Genomic DNA, 23,668 nt, shown 5'->3' on the forward strand with positions numbered 1-23,668 from the left:
AACTATTCATAACATTTTATTTTTAGGGTTTTTTATGTAATTAATTCTACTCACATTTATTGCTTGAATGTTGATCGATATGCAAAAGCTCTTGGTTCGTGCTAACCCTGTGGCATTCTGTTCATTCCCTAGCAATAACTGCCGAAGCATTCAGTGTTATTGGTTCAACCCTATGTACAGTGGTCCCCAAAAAATATTTAGACACTTTTGGACACTTGACACACTTTTTGCATTAAAAACAAAATATCAAACCAAGTGGCTTCTACAAGACCTTGCCTCCAAATGACTTTCTAAAGTCATTTTTGAGCTATGACTTATAACAAACTGGTCTCAAAATACATTTTTAGTGAAGGTATGAAGTCAATTGTACTTGCAGAGTTACCACAGGTGTGCATTATATTAATTATGGACATGTCCCACTAACTTTGACAGCCAGAAAGTGTACAAATATCTGTCTAACTTTTCAACAACATGTGTATTGTTTTTATAATTTGAAGCCTAACAAACTTATTTTGTGAAATGTTATATTTCTGTAACATGAATGCCACTTGGTTTGATATTTTGTTATATATATATATATAATACAGACATTTTTAGTGTGGGTTAAGTGTCTAAATACAAATATTTTGTTTGTCCACCATATGTGTTTTTCACTTTTTAAAATATATATTTTTATTTTGGCTAGGTAACAGGTCACTAGCTTTAACAGTTGCCTTGATTGTTGTTCATGAATTACATTTGTTAATTAAATTTGCATCGACTGTTATTTATTTAGTTTTCATATTTAGTTCACTAATGGATTACATTTACTGATCTCATTTTTGAAAGAGAAATGCATGGGAAATAATTACATCATGTGCTCAGGTTAATTTAGCCATAATGCAATGTAAGTATTCTGTGATGCATGGTGCAATTTTACAAAGCAAAATACTTTAAAGCCATATGATGGCTTTTAATAATGTCTTAATATGTTGAAGATTAATTTTAGAATCTGTGAAATAATATTAATTGTCCTAAAATTAATCAAGGGGAGAAACTAAATCAAATATTTTGTACAATTTGAATTGCTCATTTGTGTGTGTTGCAGTCTGGTGCCTTTTGTGATTTGTTTGCAGGAGCAGCTGTCAGCCTGCAGAGCGCACTCTTATCTAAAAACGCCACAACATCCTTTGAAATCTGATTATTTCTTAGGCCTAGCAATAAGTGCATATGTTAGTGCTAGATCCAGTTTATTTGTCACTTTATCTCTCTTTCCATCCAGAAAAATCAGATGTTGTGAAATATTCAAAGTCAGCACTTTGTTATATTATTTATTTTTAGAAGTCAGGAGGCAGAAGATGAAGTGATGATAAAAATGAGCAGAGCTAAGTAGAGTCTGACTTCACTGCTTACCATCAGAATGGGGGAAAAATGTGATCTCAGTGATTTGTACCGTGGCATGATTGTTGGTGCCAGATGGGCTGGTTTGAGTATTTCTGTAACTGCTGATCTTCTGGGATTTTCACACACCAGTCTCTAGAATTTACTCAGAATGGTGCCAAAAACAAAAAACATCCAGTGAGGAGCATGTCTAAGGCTTGTTATTGACGGAGGTCATCTGAGAATGGCCAGACTGGTTTGAGCTGACAGAAAGGCTACTGTAACTCAGATAACCACTCTTACAATTGTAGTGAGTGGAATGGCATCTCCGAATGTATAACATGTCAAACCTGGTGGCAGATGGGCTACAACAGCAGAAGACCACGTTGGTTCCACCAAGAATTGAAAACTGAGGCTGCATTGGGCCTACTATTTGTGTACCTCAGCAGAAATCCAGATTTGTCAGACCAGGTGAAGTTTTTCCAATCGTCTAGTTTCTAATTTTGGTGAGCCTGTGCCCACTACATCCTGAGTTTCCTGTTCTTAGCTGACAGTAGTGGTACACAGAGGAGTCATCTGCTACTGTAGCACATCTTCCTAAAGATTCGACGTGCTGTGTGTTCAGAAATGCTTTTCTGCATAGCACTGTTGTAACGCATGTTTATTTGGGTTGCTGTCACCTTCCTGTCAGCTTGGACCAGTCTGGCCATTCGCCTCTGACCTCTTTCATTAACAAGCCATTTACGCCCACAGAACTGCCGCTCACTGGATGATTTTCACACCATTCTCTTTACACTCTAGAGACTGTTGGGCTTGAAAATCTCAGCAGATCAGCAGTTACAGAAATACTCAAAGCAGCCCATCTGGCACCAACAATCATGCCACGGTCCAAATCACTGAGATCACATTTTTCCCCATTCTGATCGCTGATATGAACATTAACTGAAGCTCCTGACCTACATCTGCATGATTTTATACATTACAATGCTGCTACATAATTGGCTGATTAGATAATCGTATAGATGTACAAGTGTACCTAATAAAGTTAATTCTGTCTAAAAGGTCTAGTTCAATAAAATACAATTAATACAAATTATTTTGAATAAATTACATTTTCTTTGAATAATTTTAATGAAAATAAACAATATAAATGAAGTACAACATGATGCAATGTTTGCTATCTAGAAGCTACACACAAACAAATCGCTTTTGATTATATCCTTCATAACCATGAAAAAAAGTGCCTTTTTTCTGTGGAAATAGATTTGATAATGTTACTCTTTTCCTAAACACTTTGAACTTGTAATTGCATTTAATTCACAGTTCCCTTCTTTTCAGAGACCAAAATGCCACTGTTGGGCCCTTGAGCAAGGCCCATGACCCTATCTGCTCCAGGGGCATCGTATCATGGCTGACCCTGTGCTCTGACCCCAGCTTAGCTGTGATATGCGAAAATAGAATTTCACTGAATATTTGCATATGTATAATGTGTGACAAAAATGAAAGGCTGTTTCTTCTCAAATATTTCTTAATAACTTAACCACTTTTTAACTTTGTTTTATAACATGCAGTATTGTCAAAATCTTGCCTTGATTCAACTTATAGCTCAGGAATGGCCAAAGATCTTTTGTGTAGGATCAAAGTAGGTAGGTAGCTGTCCTCACTCCCCTGGCCTCAAGAGGCGCATTAGTGACTGACGCTAGAGGCTGTAACCTTTAGCCTCCTTGTTAGAGCGCCCGCCTCCCACACAGGAGACGGTAGTTCAAATCACATTCGGAGCGGGTTAAGCATGACCGGTTACAGTGGTGCCGTGACCCAGATGGGAGTGAGGTTTAGGAGGGTGAGTGTAACGGTAGCCAGCTGGTAGGTAGCTGTGCAGTTTGTAAACCTCACTCCCCTGGCCTCAAGAGGTGCATTAGTGACTGACGCTAGAGGCTGTAACCTTTAGCCTCCTTGTTAGTGCGCCTGCCTCCCATACCGGAGACGTAGGTTCAAATCCCACACGGAGCGGTTCGAGCAGGACCGGTTACATAAGGAAGGGCCTCAATCGTTTACGAACAACAACAAATAAACCCTTACTGCCAACAGAAATTGGACCACACCCTGTGTGGGCTGACATGTGGCAAAAGCTGCTGTACAGCAAACTGTCCTTTTAACAGAACAGCCAAAGTGACATGTGATGGGGAAATCTAACTTGTTATCATTTGGCTCTGTTAAATGTAGTGAAACTATTTTGTCTGCTTGGGTAAATTTGGGTCAAAAACAGTGCCATTTGTGTGCTTTGTGTCCCCAGCACTTACTACTGGTGTAGTAAACAGGATACTTCAATTTAGTCACATTATTTGATCATTTAACTGTCTTGTGTATAGTGTGAAAAATAAATAATGTGAAAATGTTAATTATATATATATATACTGTATATCTTTTTTTTTTTTTTTTATCAAATTAGCCATTGTAATGGATTGTATAGAATAAATAAATGTGGATTTAATTAAATTGCAGTATTATTTAACTGTATATGTAGTTTAAAAATAAAGCTTTATACCTGTTCTGAGAAAAGCAAAATATGAGTTTGTCAGAGTTTTGGTGTACCTAGTAATTACGAGTATCACAACAAGAAAAAAAGACTGTGACAGGACTGAAATAATGCATTGCAGTGCTATTTTCAATAGGTTCAGTAATGATGAATAAGTATTTTGTTCTTTGCAAGGCTGTAACTGCATACTTAGTAAAGGGATTAATAGTTTCACAATCGGCCATTGAAAAACCCATTATTTGTTGACCACAAATCTGAATATTGGAGGGGACACATACCCCATATGGCAGTCCCCAAATGCCTATGGTGCTTACTTATAAAGGCTTTTAGGATCAAAAATGTCTTCTCATATACTTTTATTTATTTTCCTGCACTTGAAGCAAAACAGAAGACAAAACCTAAAATGTGCAGGAAATTTAGTCGACTTTAGTAAATGTCTCTCTATGAAGTTTATAAATGGGAAACTTCAGACTGGCAAAACAACATCTGAGAACTAAAACAACACTCCTGTTTCCTCCGTTATTGAAGAAGCCTGTCTTCCATACAAAGAAGTGACACTCACTTCAATGCCATCATGGCCTTAGACTGCACACTATGTTTTGCATTGATGCATTTAGCAGGTACTTCAGCCTGGCATACATTTATACGTTTCTGTTCCCTGGAAATCAAACCCATGACTTTGGCATTGCTATCGCTATGCTAAAACAGTCACAAGAACATTATAATTGTTGCCATTGGTGGCATTGCCGAAATGCAACCAAAACCAGACCAGTACCTGTACTTCTTTAAAATGAATCTACCATCAGCGACAAGTGACAAAAACCTGTGTACACATTGCCACCCATTCAAACACAAGGTGGAAACCAAATGCGAACTATCAATGTACATTATGTAGGACTTCATTGCCATACAGAGTGGGAAACAGCTGTCATTCATTTTGAAAAATGACCCTTGACCAGCTGTGTTGGGGACATAAACAAACTAATCTTAGGGAGTTTCCAGTGTCCTTTGTCCCTGCACTACAATAGGTCCCTTCTATGATAAAGGCCTAACTGCACAAACATAAAGAACACATTCAAAACAAGGAACAAGATCAAACATTTACCACATTTTGTCAACTGAATGCCATGGTACATTGTGCAAACCAATCCAACTACTCTTCTGTTTGTCTAAAAAAAAAACCTGCACTGCTGCTAAATGTACTACTGTAGTTTATGTTAGATCTCACGTCTTGTTTGTGTAATAGTAAGGCTGAATGCACACGGCCAAGTGTGCTCGGAATATCCTGCTTATCTGGAGAAAACATCTATAAAATCCTGCATACTTCTGCCTCAAAATGACAGTCATAGCAAAGATGGCTATATTCCAAGAATCAGTAAAGATTATCTACTCAGTTAATATTTATCTTTGGTTTCACATTCTTTAGATTGTAAACCTTTGACTCAATTATATAACGGTGTTTAGTGTCCCTGCCAGCAGCAGTAGCAGCGAGCATGCCTTTAGCGCAGTTGGAAAGTTATAGAAAAAGGAGGACTGGATTGAAACCTTCCAATGTGGATGCTGTGTTTTTCCTCCACGATGCTCTGTAAGAGACTATTCTTCTGGCTGTAGCCATGTTAAGACTAGGAGGCTGGCTTGTTTTTATTTTCATTAGTCTAACTGTTGGAAACTATTGGAAATAAGAATGGCCATGTTCTGTGGTGAAGTCTTGATTTTTGAGGTATGGTAAGATAACTTGGTCGTCATTTAAAAAAACTAAAACTTTAATTTAACAAACAGAAAATGCTCTAAAAAAATGTCTAAACTAACTTAATAAAGAAATGAAAAGAAATATAACTACTTGGCCATTAAAAACAAAACTGTACTATTTTAATGGCTGCAACAGTAGTATAGTGTAATTAAAAAAACAAAAAAAAAAACACTCCAGTCTGACTCGGGCCAAGAATTCTGATAATCTGTCGGACAAGGTCCGGGCTAGGGCCTGAGCATCTTGGGCCAGGGCCGGACTAGGGCCTAGATTTGAGGCCCGTTTATACTAATAATTTATACTATTCATAAAATATATTTTGGCAGCAGGCAAGTTCAACATTTCTACAATACAAAAAGATTTTTGTTTTATTATGTTTCATTTCCATGTCATTTAACAAACCTATTTGTAACGAACCCCGCTCCTTCGGTTCGCCCCGCTCCCTCGAGCGCACACGCTCGTTCTGCTCCCTCGAGCTCACACGCTCGTTCTGCTTCCTCGAGCTCACATGCTCGTTCCCAATCTCCCCCCTCGGGCTCACATGCCCGCTCCCAATCGCCAGAGTATTGAATACACCTGCACTCGTCTCAATCACCCCTTCATTGTATACACCTGCACCGCTCGTTTGTTCCCCTATATTTATCACGACCCTTTCGTCTCACTCGTGTTGGTTATTGTTTAGTTACCCCTTCGCTTTGCCAGCTCTAGTGTTCCCCTAGCTCCCCTGTTTATTCTACCTGTTAGTATTACTCGCTATTCTGATTCTGATTACCCGGCTTCGACCTTACGCTTTCCTCGACCACTCTATTTGTAGATTTGCCCCTTTGCCTTATCCTGATTCCCGGCTTCGACCTTACGCTCCCCTTGACTACTCTTCTTCTGGATTTTCCCTATTGTACTTTTGTCTGCTCTTAATAAAAGCAGTTTTCATCTACATTGTGACTGTCTCTTCTTGTGCGGGTTACACTATTATAGGCCTATTTCCATCTGAGCTATTTTTAATTGTTGGCCTATGTACTCATGCTTCAGACAGATGTTTTCTGTGCGTCCCACTTAAATTGTGTTGCATCTCACTAGATTTCAGCATCTCTTGTCATAAGCTCTGTTTTTAGAATGCTATGTCAAGTAAATGTAGTTTGAAATGTTGAAAAACATGTCTCGAGATCCCTGCATTCAGTTGTGCTCAGTCTGTCTGTTGTGCAAAAGCATGTCTGTGGGAGGTTGTGCTGCCTGTTGCTTTCCTTGGTTTGATGAGGTGTATTGCCTGTACAGCTGGAGCTGAAAGCAACCTACTGCCACATTAAGGTGGTACATAAAGCTTGAATTGTTCCGATGGTAGGCACATTCATTATTATGGAATTTATGTACGCATTAGGGCATAATACATTTAAAACGTTATTTTTCATATACTTAAACACAGAAATACCAAGTTAAATTGACAGCCCTAAATTAAACTGAACGGAGGACTGGGTCTGTCAATCTCCGAAATGACAAAAAAGCCCACTGATAATCTTACCCCCTGCAGTGGCTCTGAAATGGACTACAACAATCGTATGTACTACAACATGGCGTGTCAATGTCAGCTGATGCTCATGATTCAAAACGGCATTCTAGTGTGTCTCAATGCATGTCAAATGGCATCATATTTGGATTTAGAGCTACAGAAAATTGAAAAATTTACGAGTGAATTATGACATATTTCATTTTGTTTCTAGCACCAAGCTATCGTTACATTTCACAACATTGGAATAGTCATATAGGCTTCTTTTATAATACTTTTATGGTGCTTTTTAGTCATTTTGGGCCTTGACAGGAACTGATATAAAATACTGAAAAAGAGTAACCTGATATGGAAAGACATTCTTCAAAAATATTCCTCCAGAAAGTCAATGATGAAGAAATAAAACATTTCAAAACACTTGGAATATGATGTATGAGTCACATTGACTACTTTTATGATCCTTTTGGGAGCTTTAATACAGTAAGTGTTAGTGTAAGGCACTGTCCACTGCCATTTTATTGAAAAGACAGACTGAAATATTCCTTTTGTCCTCTGCATAAAAGAAAGCAATACAGGATTGAAACAGCACTAGAAAACGTTTACAGAATTTTCAGTTTTGGGTGAACTATTACTTTAACTTACCTCTGCACAAGTGATTGTAGGTGTGAGATTTGCATGTATATGACTAAGTCGAATACATGACTCTAGAGGACAGGAAGACTCCTGTTTGGAAATAACAAATTACTGTATTTGGAATACCAGTAGATTTCTGCAACATGTTTATCTTGGACAGATTCCAGACAGATCTGGCATGTGTGCAGGCTGACTGCGGGAAATGTCTTGTATCTTTTATTAAAGGGAAGTGAATTTGTGCCTCCTGTTTAAACAAGCTTGGCGAGTCAATACAAGGAAGGTTGATCTTTGCCATTCATTGTGAAGACAATGAGTTTAACTAATATTAACTGAAAAATATTTTGGTTTTAGAGCCAATTGAAAGTTAAACAACTTTGGCCAATTACTAACCACAAATATTTCACTTGCTTACACAACAAGTCTGTATCTGTTGAAGAACAGATAAAACATTTCTTTCAAATGTAAACCTGCTCTCAAGTCAACCAATGTACTAGATGATAACAATGATATCAAAGCTGATGAAAGAAACTGCTAACGTTATACAAAATGACAATTGTATGATTGGTGAATGTCATGATGTAATACTTTAATAGTGACACTAGCCAACGATTTTGAGGTTAAATGATGTCAAGCGAACTACAGTGTGTTCAGTATGTTTCTCAGGGCCAGCAAAGCCTTCTCTGCTGGCATAACATGCCTAATATATAAATACTTTCATTCTCATTGACCTTTTTGCATATATATTTTCAATCGCTTTCCACTCCTAATTAATCTACAAACGAATAGCAAAAACACTTAAAAAATGATCCAATCAAAATTTATTCCTCTATGCTTACAAGCAAAATGTGACAACTGTTTCACGAATCGCATGCCCGAAACCACGCTCCTCAGCCAAAGCAGCGTGTGAGTCTGAGCTCCACCCCGTCAGGCCTTCAGGATTTCTGCAGAATCCCTCAACAGTGCAGTGAATAGGCATCTAAAGTCTAAACAAATCTAAAATATAGGCATTCTACAGATTTTGTTTAGGGGTTTTCCCCTTATTATAACTAGAGCTAATTTTAAAGCTATACACTACAAATTTAGAATGTTTTGTCTAACTGTGCTATATCTTTTCTAACCAATCAGATTTAAAGTTTTCCTGAAAAACACAATTGAAAATCCCCCAAATCCCATAGACTTACATTGACAGAATGTTCCAAAGGTCCATCCATCCATCCATCCATCCATCCATCCATACACAGTTTCACAATGAATAAGATGCCGTTTGCCCATCATACATTATGTGGCAGTCAACTAATAAAACAAAGTTGACATTTTAAAAACTAACCGACCATCCATCCATCCATCCATCCATCCATCCATCCATCCATCCATCCATCCATCCATCCATCCATCCATCCATCCATCCATCCATCCAAAGGCACCTCTTAACAGTGGTTCCCGGAGGTGTTCAGGAGGTAAATATTCCAAAACTGTCTGCAAACATTTTGTTGTAGGCTGCATTGCATTTTGGTGAAACTGTCTGTTACTGTCAAAGTGGGTGGTTGTTGGCCAGAATAAGCTGCAGTGTGAACCACAATTTATAACGTTTAGTCAAAGGTCTGGCTATGTGATACTAGAAGCAATTCTGAAACTTTCATTTCTGATGCTTTAACATGAGCAAAAAAACCATGGCCTGCAGCAAAAGTTTGACTAGCTTCCCATAAGTTATGATTGTCTATAATTTTCCTCATCACAATCATTTCACACACTTATCAGACAATGCAGCCTGATTACCTTTGGACTAGCTAAAATTGCTGCTTCCCAGGTGGAAGTGAGGCAACAGGAAGTGACACAGTATGTGGTTCATTCCTTGACAATCCTGAATGAATGGATGAAAACTGAACACAGCTGTAGTGAGGAATGTAACAGTCTGAACTCATGTGGAGGATCAAAGTAAGCACCCCATCTTTTCATGCTTCATTAGGACTCATAAGATACTCCCGGATCACATCACAGAATGACGACCTGGCAGGCATGTGGAGGCCAAAGTCCTTTACAGGCTATTAATCCTGCTGTATTTTTAGATATGGGTCATTTAAAAAAAAAAAAAATCAGACTTTAGCTCTGCACAATTAACACACATCAGAGTCCTTCAAACATTTTGCTGGATGCATTGCAAGCATCTTAGCATTCACATGTAGATGCATGCCCAAAACACAACACTACAAGCATGGCAACACAGACCATTTCTGTCCAACAGATTATTATAATTCACACTGCAACTGCATTGAACAGATTACAAATGTCCAGAAAATACTACTTTAATCTGGTTCACAACACAATAACTGCACAGAACTTCATGAAATCAAGTAAATTGCCTACTAAATCAGCAGAATAATCATCATCATCACTATTAGGGTATTATTGCTCATTCTTAGATTATAAAAACTCTGTTATTTTATGAGGAGAGGTATGCTATTACTTTTCTAAGCAATCAGTCACAATCAAAATTCTTAGCAACAAATACATGTTCCTGCAGCTTCTATCTAGGGTTACACCCAAGACGCCAATGCACCAACAAATTAGTAGGGCTGTCATTCAAACAATTTGAGGTTTAATGAAAATTTTCGGCCTTTGATATTAAAGTTGAAGAGTGTAATTTATATGCCTCTATCAGCGCCAGGCTAATTGCACAAATAATGACTGGTTTCAATTTTTCATTTCTGCCAATGGCTGATAAACAGAACATGCCTAAAACTCACTCAGTGAGTTTGAGCCAGTCGGGACAAAAAGTGTTTACACTTTTCAGGGAAATCAGCCTTCTAATGGGTTACTTATTGTTGTCTGCATATTAAGCTGGGAAAAGAGAAAGTATTTTAATTCAAAACATTTATTAATCACTTCACCTTTAAGGCATGCTTTTTACAAGTTGTTAATATTACACAAACGAGTCATAAATATGATCACAATCATGGTTATAGTCATAATCAGCTCACTTATGATTATTATTGGTATATTATCACAGTATATACACATTCAAGTGATTATCCAGATAGTACTGCATACATTGATTGGCCAGATACATGCATCCATGAACAATTTCAAATTAAATGCCCAAATTAATTTAGCGGTGTGCTCATGCCCAATAGTTATCTAGGCTTATTACATTTATTGGAATTTAAGCAAGATCTAGTCTGTCCAAAAGCTGCTGAAATGCAACCAGCTCCCATCCAGCTATCATTGACATACACTAATAGGACTACACTTTCACAACATTTGCTTCCCATGAAAGAGTAACACTGATAAGCACATTTTAAAAGGCTAGAGGACATGTTGAAACTTTCCCTCCACTCAAGATGAATTACCCCGTTTGGCAGCCGCCTCTATTTCCAGTTAACAAAAGAAGGTGAAAGAGTTTTTCATGGGCATGGATTTACAGGAAAAGATTGCCTGAAAGGAAAAAGAAACTGAAAGTTAGTGAAGAAGACTTATAAAGGGAGCACATTGACCAGGTAAGGCATTTCTTCTAGCACAGGTGAACTAACGTATAGCAAGGGGCAAAATGATGTCCTTCAACTTAATGACACTATGTACAGGCGTTCTGCTTATTCTGAGTGCAAGTCTATGGAGTTGTGCAACAGGTGAGTCAAAATGTGAAATTATTATGTAACATCTGTTTAACTTCTGCATTCTTAAAAGGTCTTTAAAGCTTAAAATTACTAAGCAGTTCTGACATTTTTCCAGATTCCGATTTTTTCCCCATATAAACCTTGAAATAAACAAAACATTTTATGATTTTGAACAAATTTAAAACAAATAAAAGTTGGGACATAAAATGAAGAAGAAATAATTTACATTTTGCGCTATGTAGATCACAAATCAGTTGTAAGCATATGCATGACATTGACCATGTTAACTTCTTTATACAAACGGTCAAACTTTCTTGCTTCCACTGAAGCACACGTGATACTCTTTGGAAAATTCTCAAATCAAGCTGGATAACATGGATCATCCGATTTTGCACAAACTTAAGTGGAGTCCTCGAATGCATTCTTTCATTAAAGCAAAAAACATATGAAATTCAAAGAAAATCATAGATAATTATCACTCAAATTGTTATGCTCATAAACTAATTATTAAATTAGAAAATAATGTAAAATAGTAGCATTTTTAATAGTGGTTTCAGACTTTGGACCCTACTGTGTGTGAAGGTGATCTTGCTATCTTTATAATAGGTTGACTAAATGTTGCTAATGATTAACGTTTTGTGCACTGTTTGACTTCCACAGCTCAAAGTGATGTAGCATCGGATTGCTGTTTAACCACCAGTGACCGGCACATTCCTCAGCGTGTGGTGACATCTTTCACCATTCAGACCAACAATGGAGCGTGTAGAATTCCTGCCACTGTGTAAGTTGCATTATATGAATTTAGAAAATGCTAGACCCCTAAAACTGAAATATCAGTTCAGTATATTTGGATTGTGCAATGCATAGTTAAATATGCTTAAATTCCCATAGGTTTCTCACAAAGAAGGGTTTGAAACTCTGTGCACCCTTTCCAAGCGAGAATTCTTGGGTCAGTAAACTGATTGACAGCATACTTGCAGGACCAGTACGAAAACCCTCAAAACATAGAGGTATGTGTTTGTACTTATTAAGTACAATGCTATTATCTAAATACTGTGTTAAACAGATGCTAGGCTGTGTGACCGAAAATAACATGTTAAAATATGTTCTAATGTAACTTTTTTGCTTTCTCTACTTACAGGAAAGAAACAGAGAAAACAGTAACAATCACAGATGATGCAGGTCCAGCAAGGTCTAACACTACAAGCATTCACTATGGGAATGATTCTGCAACAGATGCTGATAGTAGGCAACGTTAATAGAAAATGCTGATTCTCAGGATAACTACATGTGTACTTAGGTGTAGCAGGTCAACGAGTGTGAATCTACAGTCATTGGTATAAGCTTTTAAAAAAATGAACTATTTGTGAGATGTGAACCCCATCCCAGGTGGTCAATATGAAGAGATTTAAAGATAATATTTCCATCAGTAGTAAAGGTTGTATTTTTCTATGCATTGTATAAAGCTAACTGTATATTTTCTGAGCCTCTGAATGACAAGATGCTATTTTTCTAAAATGTTCACAATTGTATTTTGAGATATTAAAAAGATTTTAAATGTTTAAAATGTTTAAAATGAAAATTGTGTGCATCATTTGTATCAAAAGATATATTGAAATTAAAGTGGTGTAAAAGGTCAAGTAAAAAATTAACAAATTATTCCTTACAACCTGAATACATGTACTCACATTTAAAAAAAATGTCAATATTTAATTTGACATTTAAAACATTAAACTACCTGTACCATGTTATTCCAGTCATTGTTTGTATAAGTTTCATTTCTAATAAAATGTATTCTATAATGAGTTTTTGAACAAACCAAAAAAAACATGTCATACATTGATCCATATACTGTAAATAAGATTTTTAAAACCTGTCATAAAATGGACTCGACTGACAACCTCTAAAATGAATTATGGACATCAAATATTGCTGAGCTCAAAGCCAACAAGAAATTAAATAAAACAAAACATTGTCTAGATCAACTAGATGCATAATTTTGTTTCATTTTAAAAAGTCTGCTTGCTGCTTCTACATGGCTTATAATATCTAACTTATGTTCTATCTTACATGAATGTCCTTGTGTTTGTAAAGATGCCCTGACTTTCACACATGCGCTGCATCTTAAGTGACTGAAGCATAAACAAAGTGTATTTGTATGAGGCATTTAACTTCTATAATATAATGTGTTATTTATAGGAGACGTAAATAAAACCAAGCTCTCATAGGACTTTTTGTACAAAGGCAAAACAAGAAACACTTAAGCCCACTCAGTTGTGAGCCTCTCTTTCAAAATAATTCCATGCAACATAACTTGTTTTTAGTGACAAAGTCTGCAGTCTGCAATATCAATATCTGCATAGTGCTACCAGTGGAAATGGTGTGTAAAATAATTTGTTAATAATAGTATATCTTTATTATACTACAAAGTAAAGCAGTATGTCATACCTTTGAAGATGTCTAATCTACAATATGAGCGGATTGTCAGAGTGAGCTGTGAACGTTTGACAGAGACTCCTGTCTGATGGATCTTTAACTGCTATCGCCGGAGGAAATTATCCCACATTCTGGAGGAGGCTGGAATATTGGAGTCTGAGTGGACTCTGTTTAAGGCAAGGCAAGGCAAGGCAAGGCAAGGCAAGGCAAGGCAAGGCAAGGCAAAGGCAAGTTTATTTATATAGCACATTTCATACACAATGGTAATTCAAAGTGCTTTACATAGAAGAGATTAAAATAAGAATAAAAAATAAAAAATAAGAACAATTGAAACAGTTTAGAATATAGAATAAAATAAAATACAGTACAAACAGTCGGACACACAGTGGCACAGTGCTCATTCAGTAAATGCACAGCTAAACAGATGTGTTTTAAGTCTGGATTTGAATGTGACTACTGTAGGAGCACATCTGATCTCTTCTGGAAGCTGGTTCCAGCTGCGGCTGGCATAAAAGCTAAAAGCAGACTCTCCTTGCTTAGAGTGAACCCTTGGTATTTCTAGCTGATGTGATCCTAATGATCTGAGTGATCTGTTGGGTTTATATTCAGTGAGCATATCTGCAATATATTGAGGTCCTAGCCCATTGAGTGATTTATATACCAGTAATAATATTTTAAAATCAATCCTAAATGTAACTGGGAGCCAGTGTAAAGACCTGAGGACTCGTGTGATATGTTCATTATGTTCATATGTTCAGGTTAAGGCCTCCATTGTAGAGGTAGCTGCCGTGATCTGTGGCTATAAGGTTGCTGGTGCCTGTCGGGGTGGCAACACAAGAACCTGCTGGTGGACACCGGTGGTGAAGGAAGTGGTCAGTTTGAAGGAGGCTTTTTGGGGCTGGTTAGCCCACGGAACTCCACAATCAGCTTACAGATACCGGCAAGCCAGATGAATTGCAGGCACGGCGGTTGTGGAAGTGAAAATCCTGGTATGGGAGGAGTTTTTGGAGGCCATGGAGAAGGACTTTTAGTCAGCTGAAAAGAGGTTCTGGCAAAACGTAAGATGGCTCAGGCATTGAAAGCAGGATTTTGACTAGGCTGTTGTTGGCTTGGGCAGGGATTTGCTAACCTCGTCTGGCTATATAGTCAAGTGGTGGAAGGAACACTTTGAGGAACTCATAATCCCGACCAACATGCACTCTATGGAAGAGGCAGTGATGGAGGACTTGGTGAGGGTCGACGCTCCTTTCCACAGCAGAGGTCGCTGAGGTGGTCAAAGAGCTTCGAAGTGGCAAAGCACCAAGGGTGGATGACATTTGCCCTGAGATGCTGACGGCCCTGGATTTTGTTGGTCTGTCATGGTTGACAAGCCTGTTCAGCATTGCATGGAGGTTGGGGGCAATACCTGGGGAATGAAAGACAGGTGTGGTGGTTCCCATTTTTAAAAAGGGTACCAGAAGGTGTGTTCCAACTATCGAGTATCACACTTCTCAGCTTACCTGGGAAACCTCTGCCAGGATCCTGGAATGGAGATTCCGGATGATTTACGATACGGATTCTGTCCCTTTTGTGGGACAGAGGATCAGTTATTTGCCTTCTATTGGTCCTAGAGGGGGCTTGGGAGTTTGCCCTCGCGACTCGATGACTGGTTCCTGGGCTCAGAGCACCGTTCACAGCCACGCTCCACCCCAGTTCCATTCTTCTTGGAGGTGGATGAGGAACTCACAAAGTCATGGCAGGCACCTTTTACTGCCTGGACCAGCCTCTGAGTTCCTCCGCTCTCACTACCCTCGATAGTACAGAGGGTACACAGAGGTTCCTCAGGTGGAGAAGGTGGTTGCGGAGCTCAAGATCCTGCACCCCGTCTGCTCGTCGAGGGCGTCATCCTGCAGCAGTAACACCGACTCCACCGCAACCCGAGCCAACCGCTCGGCCCCGGCGTAGAGCCCATCAAAGGAAGCTGATGCCCCCCGTCCCATAGTCTGGTGCCAAGAACCCCAAGAAGGCTTTGAAGTGTCCCTGAGACGGTCAACCCAGGGGCAAGGAGACCCACTGTAAGTCTGGATGTGGTGAACAGACCACTCCATCCCCCAGGTAAGTGAGGACCCAAAAGCGATGTAACAGAAATAGAGTCTTTAATAACAGTTGAATGCAGCAATAATGAAGAACACAAATCTTCTCCTTGAGAGGTAAAACGGCAAACACAAACTGCCCGCAGAGAGGGCGATAAATAACGGAAAACTTCTTTAGACAGCCTTCAGTGAGAGTCCTTAGACAGCAGTCAGAGGTAGTAGTGAAGCGGAGACAGGCTGCAGGCTCCCCAAGGGTGCACAAGGGTCGAGGCGAGACTGTGGAAACCAGGTCTCTCGCAGTGTAGGACGAACTGGGCAGAATACAAATATCGAGACGATTAGAGGTACACAGATAGCGTTGACAAGCGGATGCCAACTTGGACAGGACTGGACAGAGACAAACGAGACAGTGGTTGCTCCTTGCATGAGAAACTCTGATGAGACTCAGACAAAGAAAGCAGCGAAAGCGGAGAAAGTAGTAGAGACCTAATCAGCGGGGAAACGGGAACAGGTGGGAAGAGAACTAATAAGGAATTAAGGGGAGATAAGGAACAGCTGGAGGAAGAGGGAAAGGAAAGGGAAAGTAACCTATAAGGACCAGCAGAGGGCGGCAGAGTATAGAGAAAGAACAGGAACAGGACATACCATGACAGAACGATACACACAACATGACACCAGCCTCATTCGTTACAATATCATACCAGATGTATATAACTTTCTTTCTTCAGCAGAACAAAAACAAATATTTTTTGAAAAAGATCTGAGCTCTTACAATGCAAGGAAAGAGCTTCCAAACTTTGATGGTCCAAAAGGCAGATTTGAGCAGCATAAAAGTTATCCACATGACTTCAGTCGATCACTTAATGTCTTTTGAAGTGAATCGATAGGTTTGTGTTAGAAACAAATCGATAATTAAAATTTTATTAGCTTTAAAAACATATCTTCCTGCCAGCACTTGATGCATCACATGGATGTCATGTGACGTAAGCGCATTGATGTGTACACAGAATAAATTGGAAGCGCAACATTTCTTTAGAACATAAGAATGAACATCAAACGAAAGTTATGTTATGACTTAAGGTTAAAACTTTTTGATTATCGACTGGAAGGAAGGAGATGCATTTTGTCTCCTAGAGATGAACGTGCAAATGATGTGCCGCAAAAAGTGCAAATCAATTCCAGAACAACAGCAAAGGACCTTGTGAAGATGTTGGAGGAAACAGGTAGACAAGTATCTATAGCCACAGTAAAATTAGTCCTATATCGACATAACTTGAAAGGCTGCTCAACAAAGAAGAAACCAGTGCTCCAAAGACTTTTTGGCCATAATGACCATCGTTATGTTTTGAGGAAAACAGGTAAGGCTTGCAAGCCGAAGAACACCATCCCAACCGTGAAGCATGGGGGTGGCAGCATCATGTTGTGGGGGTGTTTTGCTGCAGGAGGGACTGGTACACTTCACAAAATAGATGGCATCATAAGGATGGAAAGTTTTGTGGATATATTGAAGCAACATCTCAGGACACCATCCAGGAAGTTAAAGCTCTGTTGCAAATGGGCCTTCCAAATGCACAATTACCACAAGCATACATCCAAAGTTGTGGAAAAATGGCTTAAGGTCAACAAAGTCAAGGTATTGGAGTGGCCATCACAAAGCTCTGACCTCAGTCAGAACTGAAAAAGCGTGTGCGAGCAAGGAGGCCTACAATCCTGACTCAGTTACACCAGTCCTGTTTGGAGGAATGGGACAAATTCCAGCAACTTATTATGAGAAGCTTGTGGAAGACTACTCAAAACATTTGACCCAAGTTAAATAATTTAAAGGCAATGCTACCAAATACTAACAAAGTGTATAAAAACTTCAGAAATAAATAATAACGGTGGAGTCTGCACTCTCCTCTGAGCATCACCTGGGATGTGAGTGGGCCGCATTGACTTCAGTCCCTGCTTACTCCAAAGGAGGAGATGGCAGGCGAGTTGTGACATGCGACGTGAGCGTAAACGGCCTTGGTGATTTATATATACTACCATCGCCATGTCGTCCGCCCGGACTAACACGTGCTTGTCCTGGATCAATGAACGAAACCTCCGCAGAGCCAACAGTTCCACCAGCAACTCGAGGCAGTTTATATGCCAATGCAGACAAGGTCCTGTCAGGAGCCAGAGGCTGCGTGCCCGTTGCTAACAGCACCCCAGCCTGAATTAGACGCATCTGTTGTGACAACAACATGCAACTGGACACTTGTTCTAGGGGAACCCCTGCCCATACAATTGCAAGGTCCGTCCAAGGGCTGAACACATGGCAACAGATCGGCGTGATAGCCACATGATGTGTACCGCGATGCCATGATAGCAGTTATAACTTTGATAGCAGTTAATTGGCTGTATTGCTGACATTCCTTTAGCTGGCCTGTAATCCAGAGCACTGGACGCAGCTGTGCTAAAGTTATGGTTGATTCCAGATATCTTAAGGATTAAGAAAAGGTTTAGCCTGTGGACAGCAACATTTTTACACACAACCACTTATGTGTACACAGTTCAGATGTCCAGTTGCATCCCTCCAGCTCAGAACGCACTAATAACAGAAGTCAAATATTAAGGCAATCTGTTTAGAGACATACAGTATATGAAAAATAAGACTCTTGGGCTTTAAATGAATTGTTCACCCAAATAAAAATTCTGTCATTATTTACTAAACCTCATGACGTTCCAAACCTACAAGCTTCTTTTTCTTCCAAAAGTATTTTCCATAAAATGAGAATAACTTATGGACCAGGGGCTGTCAAACTCCAAATATGACAAAAGGCACTTTAAAATGAGACTTTATGACTTGTACAGAAAAATTCCAACTCTTCTAAAGCTACATAATAGCTTTGTGGAATGAACAGACCAAACTTCTTGAAATCATAAATGAATAACTACTTAAAGTTTGACTACTTTTTATACTTTTATGATGCTTTATTGTAATTCTGAAGCTTGAATGTCCTGATTGAGGATTTTTTTTTGGTTTGGTTGCCTGACAACCACATTTTGGATGAACTATCCATTTAAGATCTGCTTAAAATGGAGGGATCTTACTCAGCTAAATTCTTGTCCTTTACACAGTCTCTGCATTCTATTTTTTCAGTCTTTTATTCATGTCCTTTCGCTCCTCTTTAGTTATGCCAAGCCCAGTGGCTTCTCAAACATCCACTTAGAATTTTTCTTTGTTTATGTCTTTTTTTCTTTCTTCCACCCTTCAGTCTTCCATGCTCAGTATCGCTCAATACCCAGCAGACCTTGTTGAGAATAGAAGAGCTGGCCTCAGCTCCCCTGCTCTCTGTTTTTGTGTCCTGAAGGAATGTCTGGTGGAGTGAGGGAATAAAGGTAGAGAGAGATCGAGAGTGTGGGGGTGGAGGTTAGCAGGCTAAATGGACTAGTGAAACACATTAGAGCTAATGGATGAACCCCCCCCCAAACACACACATGTGTGTGATAATGCACCAATGTTGCCATATACTGCAAGAGAATCAAACAACCTGGTCTGAAAAAATAAACTTATTTTGTTTCACCAAAATTGCTGTAGGGGAGGGTCTGGGAAAGGCAGAAAAGATAAAACAAACTACTGTATTGTGAATAATAATTAAATCATGTTGGTTTGATAAAGTCATATACCAGCCAGGCTGATAAATTGCCCGATATTTCACCATTTTTAGTGAATTTTGAGGAATTAGCATACAAATGCTTAGGGTTAGGCTAAGGAGTTAATTTCAATGTATTGGTGTGCATTTAAAATTCTATAATTCAATTCCGTATATATTGGCTTGAAATTGGCCATTGGTCACATTTGCTCTATATTTACAATATCACATTGGTCATTGAAAAATCCATATGGGTTGACCACTAATATATAGAGTGGCTCGAACAGTAGGTGGGGCTAATTTGACAGCTGTTCAAAAACCAACCCCCCCACACACACACCCAACTCTACAAATGCAACCTGAAGTGGCAATATTTCTAAGCAACTTTATGAAAAAACTAGCCCAAGTTTACTTATAATAAGTGAGCATGGCAACAATGGTCAAGAAACCAGGACTGCGTCCCAAATTTATACACTAAAAGTACACTAATGTACATGGTCAGTAATCTGTGGACAATTTCTATTTAATGGGATTGGCTTTTTAAGCTACACCCACTACAAGCATAATGTCAAGTATCCTGTCATGCAAACCTAATTAACAAACGTTTTCAATAGAATGGGGTATAGAAAAATCTCTCATGGGATAACACCATTAAGATTGTGTGAAGTTTCTGGTGTGAAAGAACTTGACTGGCTTACATAAAGTCCAGACCTGAACACCACTGAACACCTTTGGGATAAGTTGCAGCAGCGATTGCAAGCCCAGACCCATTACGCAAAATCAGTGCCTGACCTCACTGATGTTCTTGTGCTTGTATGAAACCGTATGCCCGCAGCCAAGTTCTAACACCCAATAAAAAGATTTTCCAGAAGAGTGGAAGCTGTTATGCTGTTATAACAGCAAAGGGAGGACCAGCTTCCTATTAATGGCTGTGGTTTTGAAAAGTAATTAGTAGCAAAAGAATATGACAGTATTAGAACATATTACAACTCTAAAAAAAGGGTGTCTTGATACCATATACCCCCTTTTGTACTGTTTACTTTGTACATTAGCATTTGCATCTATTGAAAGGTGCACTTTTTCCTCTTTTAAAAAGTTTTACTTCTAAAGAAATGAATAGTAGTTTTAAAACACATGTATAAAATCATGACCTCTCATGTGAGATGAAGAGTTCAGTCATATCAGTAGCCTTATAAAAGCTCTTTTACTCTACATGGAGCAGGGGCGCCTAATGGGGGCAGCCATGTTAGCATCAAATGACCATCTGAAAACTAGCTTAATCTCAGTAACTGCCCTGTTATTTCACTCATGGATTAAATGAATCCTGACTTACTGTGCATAGTGAATTTCTACAATGGCATCTGCAACAGAAATCTGCTGTGTTTGAATGATGCAGCACCAAGGCCACAAGGTGTGAGAGTATGTCATCGTTCAACATACTTAACAAAATTACTGAGTGCACCTTTGAGTTGATTACCTTAAATTCATTATTGTATTATTTTTTTAAATTATTTTTTATCTTTACTCCCCAATTTGGAATGCCCAATTCCCACTGCACTCTAGGTCCTCATAGTGGCTTGTTGAGCGTGTTACCGTGGAGACCTAGCGTGTGTGTAGGCTTCACGCTATTCTCTGCGGCATCCACGCATAACTCACCACGCGCCCGACCGAGAGCGAGAACCATGTCATAGTGACCATGAGGAGGTTAACCCAATGTGACTGTACCCACCCTAGCAACTGTGCCAATTGGCTGCTTAGGAAGCCTTACTGGAGTCACATGCCCTGGATTCGAACCTGAGACTCCAGGTAGTCAACATCTTTATTCTGCTAAATACATTTTTTACTTTTAGGTTCATACATTAAAAACTGCTTGTGGGGCAAAGTAGAAAGAGATCCATCACAAACGTTTGCTTTTCCGATGCACAAAGATTTGTTAGTAATATTAGCTCGGAAGCATTCATAGATATACAGTATTCTTCTAGGATCCAACCAAAAAGAACATCAATGACCATCTTTGGCTTACAATTTTCTATGTACAGTGATTTGGGATGAACTAATTCTATACTTTTAATGATGGACAGTAGGCTAGACAAATTGGGACACTTCACAGCTAATGCTGTAGCCTTGCTTTGGCCTAGGTTTTTCATATGGAACAGTTTCCATCTGTGCTTTGATGACAGAAGCACCCATATTTTTATCTAATCCATTTTTTTGTATTTGTTCAAATGCACCAAAAGTTTCTTTCAGAGCAGCAGCTGGTAATACTTGACATGTTTAGAACCAAAATGAGAGACTGCCTTCTTTGTCCTTTATTCTACAGCCACATTTATCCTGGGTCAGTGTACTATATATAAACATTCCACCAGAAAAATGATGCTGCTACTCCTGAAAAGAAGTCTGATATAAGAGTGTAAACTATCTTAGATGAGTCACTCCTGTAAGCAGTATGTTTATATTTCATAGAGAAACCTAGCAAATGGATGTCTTTATGGGAAATAGAGACAGAGTAGGAGAAAGTATTCCAGTGTAGAAGATACTGTGGCCGGCAAAAAGAAGGACAATGTTATAATATACACAATTTTCTGCCTGGGTCTCATAGACCTCCAGGCCATTTTAAAAGCTCAAAATCTATATTTTGTGCAAAAAGGGGTAAGCACTGCCAAAATTTACAGTCATTGACTTTGTTAATCAGACAGATGTGTCAAAAGGGGAACATTAGTGGGGATCTTACCCACCACACCACTTACGAGTCTATGCACAGGCCAGTTATGCATTTGCTCAAATGTATGAAGCTATTCTGCTCACTGGATGCATGCAGAAGAGGCATACAAAAAGAACCCAACAGAGGGTACTGCGCATTCTCTGATATTCGCTAGATAATTATGATAACAGTCCATGTTGACAGAATAAAAGAGTCAATTGGCTCATACAGTATCTCCAAATGCAGAGATGCAGGTTTAACACTAGTACATTGCACTGAATTTATAGTGCTGAGTTCTCGATGGGTGTTTATGGGTCTTATCTAATAGAAGCACTCTTATTGACGGAAACTATGCATTCCCATGATAGTAGAATGGATTGTCTGATTGGCCCACTCTATATCTCTAGTAATTCCCTTAAGTGCCATGTAGACGTTCATGCACAAAAAGTTGCATTGGTTGACATTGATGGACCTGGAAATTGATGATCGGGAATTAGCAAAGTGTCTTGCTCTTATGGATGGTAGAGTGGTAGACAAAGTACATAAAAGAGGCTCTCTGGCTATGTCTCATTCCACTCCTTAGTTCTCTATGTTGTGAATCAGAATACTAGGAATAAGAGTAAGACTGATATCATGAAAAATAGGCATCAGGAGGTTGAATATTTTGTCTTCTAAAATCTGTGTATGCTTTCTGAATGTCGGAAATGCCCCTCCCAGTGGCCAAAGCCGGAACTAGAGTTGTGATGTGCCGCACAAGCTCAAGAACTAGCTTCTTTGAATGGATGTTATGTGAAAATCACAACATGTACATTTTTTAAAAGCATTTGAGTTGTTATTCCATAAACATAGTCCTAACCCTAACCAAAACTTAACCATAACAGTACTAAGACCAAAACAGTGTTATTTGACTTAGCTCTTTGCTAATGTACAGTAGCATCTCGCTAGCCAGAGATCAAAAGGGATGTGACCTCAAAAGCAAAGCATGGGCAAAAATAATACTTAAAGGTGCACTAAGTATATATATTTTTGTGCTAATTGCTAAACTTTTCAGCAGAAATAAATAGTAATAGTAAAATACTATTTTTGAAAAATATATTTAAAATGAGGTACCCTCACATGAGACTCGTCACATCAGTTTTAGAGAAAAAAAACGGCTTTATTCTACATATGGGTCACACATCTAGATGCTTTATCTCAATAATCTGTTTTCAGTGCAAAAAGAGATGAACGATTATTTAAAACAGAAACTGTTTTAAAAACTGAAAAATAAGGCTTTGTATTATTACATTTACACTTGCGCTCATCCTTTGATGAATTGAAAGATAAAAAAAAAAAAAAGAGATGACAACATGGACAGTAAGTGAATATGGTGAGCAGCCGATGCAGTACTTCACTTCCTGAGTAAATGACAAGAGATCAATAATTGCAGGGAATTTATGGTGTCGCTTAAAG

At 38.8% G+C, this 23,668-nt stretch overlaps 2 protein-coding genes across 2 annotated transcripts in view; both read left to right on the forward strand.

Moving 5' to 3' along the window:
* The window catches only part of LOC127636083 (serine/threonine-protein phosphatase 2A 55 kDa regulatory subunit B alpha isoform), a 1,105,001-nt gene that overhangs the window by 160,414 nt on the left and 920,919 nt on the right, over positions 1–23,668 (forward strand). The gene's annotated exons all lie outside the window — the stretch shown is intronic.
* On the forward strand, positions 11,238–13,372 carry LOC127636089 (C-C motif chemokine 19-like). Its single transcript, XM_052116478.1, has 4 exons — positions 11,238–11,399; positions 12,048–12,168; positions 12,279–12,397; positions 12,529–13,372. Exons 1-4 carry the CDS (start codon positions 11,321–11,323, stop codon positions 12,549–12,551), a joined length of 342 nt encoding a protein of 113 aa, XP_051972438.1. The 5' UTR covers positions 11,238–11,320; the 3' UTR covers positions 12,552–13,372.

The sequence above is a fragment of the Xyrauchen texanus genome, chromosome 43 (genome assembly GCF_025860055.1).
Source record: "Xyrauchen texanus isolate HMW12.3.18 chromosome 43, RBS_HiC_50CHRs, whole genome shotgun sequence".
Lineage (NCBI taxonomy): Eukaryota > Metazoa > Chordata > Actinopteri > Cypriniformes > Catostomidae > Xyrauchen > Xyrauchen texanus.

Coding starts and splice junctions, on each gene's coding strand:
- LOC127636089 (XM_052116478.1), top strand. CDS start 11,321: ATGATGTCCTTCAACTTAATGACACTATGTACAGGCGTTCTGCTTATT. Junction 11,400..12,047: donor TCTATGGAGTTGTGCAACAG/GTGAGTCAAAAT, acceptor TGACTTCCACAG/CTCAAAGTGATGTAGCATCG. Junction 12,398..12,528: donor AAAACCCTCAAAACATAGAG/GTATGTGTTTGT, acceptor CTCTACTTACAG/GAAAGAAACAGAGAAAACAG.